The sequence below is a fragment of the Excalfactoria chinensis genome, chromosome 4 (assembly GCF_039878825.1).
Source record: "Excalfactoria chinensis isolate bCotChi1 chromosome 4, bCotChi1.hap2, whole genome shotgun sequence".
Classification (NCBI taxonomy): Eukaryota; Metazoa; Chordata; class Aves; order Galliformes; family Phasianidae; genus Excalfactoria; species Excalfactoria chinensis.
The window spans coordinates 21,877,313-21,882,531 of record NC_092828.1 but is presented as its reverse complement, the minus strand read 5'-3'; the positions used below and the strand labels follow the sequence as shown (position 1 = coordinate 21,882,531).

The 5,219-nt window shown below is 57.2% G+C and overlaps 1 protein-coding gene across 1 annotated transcript; it reads left to right on the top strand.

The window, feature by feature from the left end:
- The first annotated feature begins 239 nt into the window (after positions 1-239).
- Positions 240-2,167, top strand: PHOX2B (paired like homeobox 2B). Its single transcript, XM_072335925.1, has 3 exons — positions 240-559; positions 1,358-1,545; positions 1,718-2,167. The coding sequence occupies exons 1-3, from the start codon at positions 319-321 to the stop codon at positions 2,165-2,167; spliced, it is 879 nt and encodes a 292-aa protein (XP_072192026.1). The 5' UTR covers positions 240-318.
- The last annotated feature ends 3,052 nt before the right edge of the window (positions 2,168-5,219 follow it).

The following is a 5,219-nucleotide window of genomic DNA, read 5'->3' as shown; positions in this document are numbered from 1 at the left end:
ACAGCTCGGTCCCCCAGTGCCAGCCCAATAGACTGATGAGTTATTGTCATGTAAAAAGCGCCAGCAATAAGACCAACCGCTTTGCTATTGTCCAAGTGGAAAGAGCCAAGTTTATTATGAGGACTATATGCTCTAGAGACCTCAGGCAAGGCATCTCATAGGAGGCTTTTTCATAAAACTAGGCTCTGCTGGTAGTAGGGAGGCCACTCTCGAAGCGGGCGTTGAGCTGTGCACATCTCCCCACCACAGGCACCTTCTCCACATAGCCAGCTCCGGTCTCATTTCTTCCACTTGGCTGAGCCATCCAGAGCCTTTTCAATGTATAAAATGGAATATTCTTACCTCAATTCCTCCGCCTACGAGTCCTGTATGGCCGGGATGGACACCTCGAGCCTGGCTTCAGCGTATGCTGACTTCAGTTCCTGCAGCCAAGCCAGTGGCTTCCAGTATAACCCCATAAGGACCACTTTCGGGGCCACCTCAGGCTGCCCGTCCCTCACTCCAGGATCCTGCAGCCTCGGCTCGCTCAGGGACCACCAGAGCAGCCCCTACGCAGCAGGTAAGGACCTCCGGCTTTCTTACCCCGGCAGCCGCCTCGCCGCTGGTATATAGGAAGCCTTGATTGCATTTGAAAATGGAAATGTGTTTAGTATTTACCAAACGAAATTTGCTTACACAAATGAAAGAATTTATCACGTTAGAAGCGATTGCAGGGAGGGGTAATTCACTTACAGGGTTACACTATCCTAGTCACACCCGAACCGCCAACAAAATTATCTTAAGCTGCCAAAATGATAGGCATAATTTATTTACTTTGCGATGAGACGTAAAGCTTAGAAAATAATTAAATAACCAAAGAGTAAAGCTCATTACTGACACTGTCTTAAAAAAAAAAGGAGACCCAGCCCAGCGGCGGCCGCGCAGCCCCGCTGCTCGCTGCCCATTCTTTTTACAGCATTTTTACCGAAACCTCTCCGGCCGGGCTCGGCCGCCGGGACCGGGGAAACGCAACCCAATACCGGAGCGGTTCGGTAATGTTGTTACTGAGCGGAGCCGGCGGGCAGCCCGATGTCTCTCCGACGCTCGCCGGCGCTTTCCCCTCTCCCTGGGTGCAACCTCGGGAGCTCAACTCGCCCCGGTCCCGGGCGCGTTCGGCGCTCCGCTCCCTCCCTCCCTCCATCCGCCCGCCCGTCCCCACTGCGCGGCCGCTGCCCGGACGGCCGTCGCACCGCTCTGCTCTGGGCGCGCTCCGAGGATGATTTTTGAAGCCGCCGCCCGTCTTTCCGGACCAGCGGAGCCACGAGTGATTCACGGCTTCTTCTCCTCCTCCTCCTTCTTCCCTCTTTTCCTTCTTCAGTTCCTTACAAACTCTTCACCGACCACGGCGGTTTGAACGAGAAGAGGAAACAGCGGCGGATCCGCACCACGTTCACCAGCGCGCAGCTCAAGGAACTGGAGCGGGTGTTCGCGGAGACGCACTACCCCGACATTTACACCCGGGAGGAGCTGGCGCTCAAGATCGACCTCACCGAGGCCCGAGTGCAGGTACGGGAGGCCACGGGGCGCGGGGCGCGGGCGGGCCGGGCAGCGGGCAGCGCCGTCGGGGCGGCCGAGGGCGGCAGTGGGGCCGGGGGCTGCGGGGCGCTGCCCGCGGGGGTGGCGGGCGGTGGGGCGGCCCCGGCTCACCTCGCCACCTGCCGCCCCCGCCCGCCCGCAGGTGTGGTTCCAGAACCGCCGCGCCAAGTTCCGCAAGCAGGAGCGGGCGGCGGCGGCGGCGGCGGCGGCCGCCAAGAACGGAGCGGCCGGCAAGAAGTCAGACGCCTCCCGCGACGACGAGAGCAAGGAAGCCAAGAGCACCGACCCCGACAGCACCGGCGGCCCCGGGCCCAACCCCAACCCCGCGCCCAGCTGCGGTGGCGGCGGCGGGCCCAGCCCCGCGGGCGGGCAGGGGGCGGCGGGGCCCGGCGGCCCGGGGGGAGAGCCGGGCAAAGGGGCGGCGGGGCCCGGCGGGCTGGCGGCGGCGGGGCCGGGGCAGGGTTGGGCTCCGGGGCCCGGGCCCATCACCTCCATCCCCGACTCGTTAGGCGGCCCCTTCGCCAGCGTGCTCTCCTCGCTGCAGCGGCCCGGCGGCACCAAAGGCAGCCTCGTTAAGAGCGGCATGTTCTGAGCGGCGGCGGCGGCGGCCCCTCCCGCTCCGCGGTCCCCGCCGCCCCGCCGTAACCATCCGGGCCGCGCCCGGCCCGGCCCGGCACCCCGCGCCCCGCGCCCCGCCCGGCCCGACGGCGGGGCCGCCCCGCGGCGCGACCGCGGGCTCCGGCGGGCCGGCGGCAGGCGGGGGGCCGGGGCCGCCCGCCCGCGGGACTGGAGCCTCCCCGCGGCCCGCCCGGGCCACCAAGTGTCTTCTCCCCCTGCCCGCCCCTCGGTCCCCGCCGCCCCGCGCCGCCGTCCCCGGGCCGCGGCCGGGGCCCCCCGCTCGGCGGGCGAGTTGTATTTATTATGAAATATTAATTATTATTAATTATTATTATCCCACGGTTCCCGCAGTTTTTAGGCATCTCCGTTAGGGTTTTCTAATTTTGTTCGAAGAGGCACAAAGTATAGCTCTTAGTTGAATGTTGGCAGGTATGCTTTCTCTTTTTCTGTGTCTTTCTACGACTGTGTTCCGTGACCCAGCTGTATAGTGTTATATCAGTACAGACGTGTCTAGTTGGCCGTATGAATAACGTTTTCCCTTCTCGTAGTCTCTATGGCGTGTCTTTATGGAGAAGTAAGGTTCTCACGGGTTCCGTTCCCTTTGCGTTTAGCGAGGCCCCGTTCAGGCCATGGGATCTTTCTGTTCTCAGTTGCATGTCGTCTCCTTTTTTATTTCCTTTTTATTTTCATTTTATTTTCTTTTTTTTTCTTTTTTTGCCTTCCTGTTGGAATCTGTTTGTGAGCATAATCGTCATAAATTATGTTCAGGATTTTCAGATTTATTTATATGTGGTTCAAATGAATGCTTCTATTTAAAAGGGGAAATATTTCTACATGTGCATATAGTTTTCCAAGAGTGTACCATTAATTGATTGTTGATAATAAAAACCAAAAGCAAATACGGCACCGCAGCTCTCCTGACTCATTGCCCTTCGGGGCGCACTGGGGCCGGGGTTGGTTTGATGGAGAACGTCGGGATCGGGTCAGAGCCACAGAAAGGAGCGGCGCTCCGCAGCATCTCTTTCAAACCGCTTCCGCACCAGGAAGGCCAGAACCTCGGTGCCATCATTAGGCCCTAATTATGCCGTTATTAATTAGAGGCAGACCGGCTGTTTTGGGGGCGCGGGGCGGAAGATGCGTCAGCTCTGACCTTTTCTAGCTGCCTCGGCCCTCGGAAACGGCCCAAATTAAGTGATATCCGTTAACATTAAAAACTGGGAAGCAAAGCGCAGATCGCCCCCTCTGTCAGAGCTGCCCCGCACCGACACGTGGAAGGCGACGGCTGCTCAGGGCCCGGGGCAGAGCCTGGAGCTGCCGCGGCCCCGACGGGGCGGACGGAGAGCGGCCCCAGCACGGCCGGGACAGCCCCGCACATCCCTCCCCTCCCCACCCCCCCGCTCCCGGGGGCACCGCTGGGTGAGCAGCGGGGACGGCGGGACACTGAACCCTGTCTGACTCTGTCTGGGGGAGGGGACTGGTGGGGGTTTGGCTGAGGAGCGAATGCGCCAGAGTGCTTGGGGAGAGAGTGCCACAGCCAAACGGAGCCAGCAGAGCGGGACCTGGGCTGCTCCACTAAAGAACATAGAACTCTTTTAAAATACGGCAGTAAAACGTGCAGTCTATTTTCCAGAGGAAAACAAAACAAAAGCTCCACCCTGTATGCATTTCTTGAATATACGACTTGTTATAATGTAGCTCACTTTTGCTATTTTCTGCTTTCTTCCAAAAGCCATTTTGTGATGTAAGCTCAGCTGTGTTTGGAGCACAGGGACTATCCGTGGCTACGGTGCTGCTGGTGGCAGTGAATGTGGCACCTGCAAGGCTTCCTGCTGGGAGTGCAGCAGCACTTGTCTCTGCCCTGCCACGAGTCTTGTACCTACAGCTGCCATTTCACAGCACGCACTTATGGCTTGGTAACGTGAGGAGATGACATCACACTACATCTCTGGGTACTTCATGTCATCTGCTCTTTATTTTGTCTCTAAAACGTAGGGTTTGCTCCATTACAAAGGCTTCAGCTTCTGCACATTGAGTCTACATTTCTGCTAGGCCAAGGCTCGTTCTCACTCCTAATTTTACTGCACTGGAAGCTGATTTACCTCCTGATCTACCTTCTTTCTGATTAACTAAGTAGGTTGTGAATTTAAAGCCTCCCACATTCCCTCATTAAGGCTTAAACTTTGAAAATCTTTTCCACAGCTGGAACAACTTACTGCTGTTGGTGAAAGCCTTACAAAAGGGATGCGAGGGCAGCCCTAAGTGCTGCAGCTTCTCTCAGTAATGGTTCATGCAGTGCAAAGGTCACCTCTCTGTGGCTGATTACAGTTCTGCATTTATGCACCTGAGATTCTCCCTTGTCCTTCTGCCATGCTGGAATGTTCTGTCTGGTCAATTAATCCCTCTGAACCCTAAGGCCTTTCTCCTGCCATTACTTCTCATGTCCTGGTCACCAGCACTCAGACACACAGGGACCACAGGCCACATGGGATGAAGAACCAGAATGCTGATACATTCGCAAACCTCAGTGTCTGCTCAGGCAGGTAGGGGTGGATGGCTTGAAAGTACACAGAGCTTGTTGCTCTATTCTGCTAGGAAAGGAGCCCTGGTCAGAAGATGCCACATGGTTTCTGAGCTGTGAGAGCCACAGGGGTGAGCTGCCCCCAACCCCGAAGGACAGCTCCGGGCAGAGTGATGGGGCAAGTCAGAGGATGCTCTAGAGCAGAAGCAGGGCAAGGTTTGTGACTGGTAGTTTGACCCTCCTCATTGTATTCAAATAAAAAGCAATTTGTCTGAGAGTCCAGCATCAACCCAGTATGAACACATTGCTTCTTGAAGAGTTCAGAGGCACATATGCATGGCCAGGATGGTGAGTTCTCAGACATCTTTACAGCAACTGCAGAGTTTTGTTGGCTGCTCTTCTAAATTCCTGGGCTGGAGTTCAGGCCTTACATTGCACCCAGCTCTGGGCAGCTCTGCATGTGCTGTCACTTCCTGCTCTCCAATACACAATAACTGTTTGTACTGTT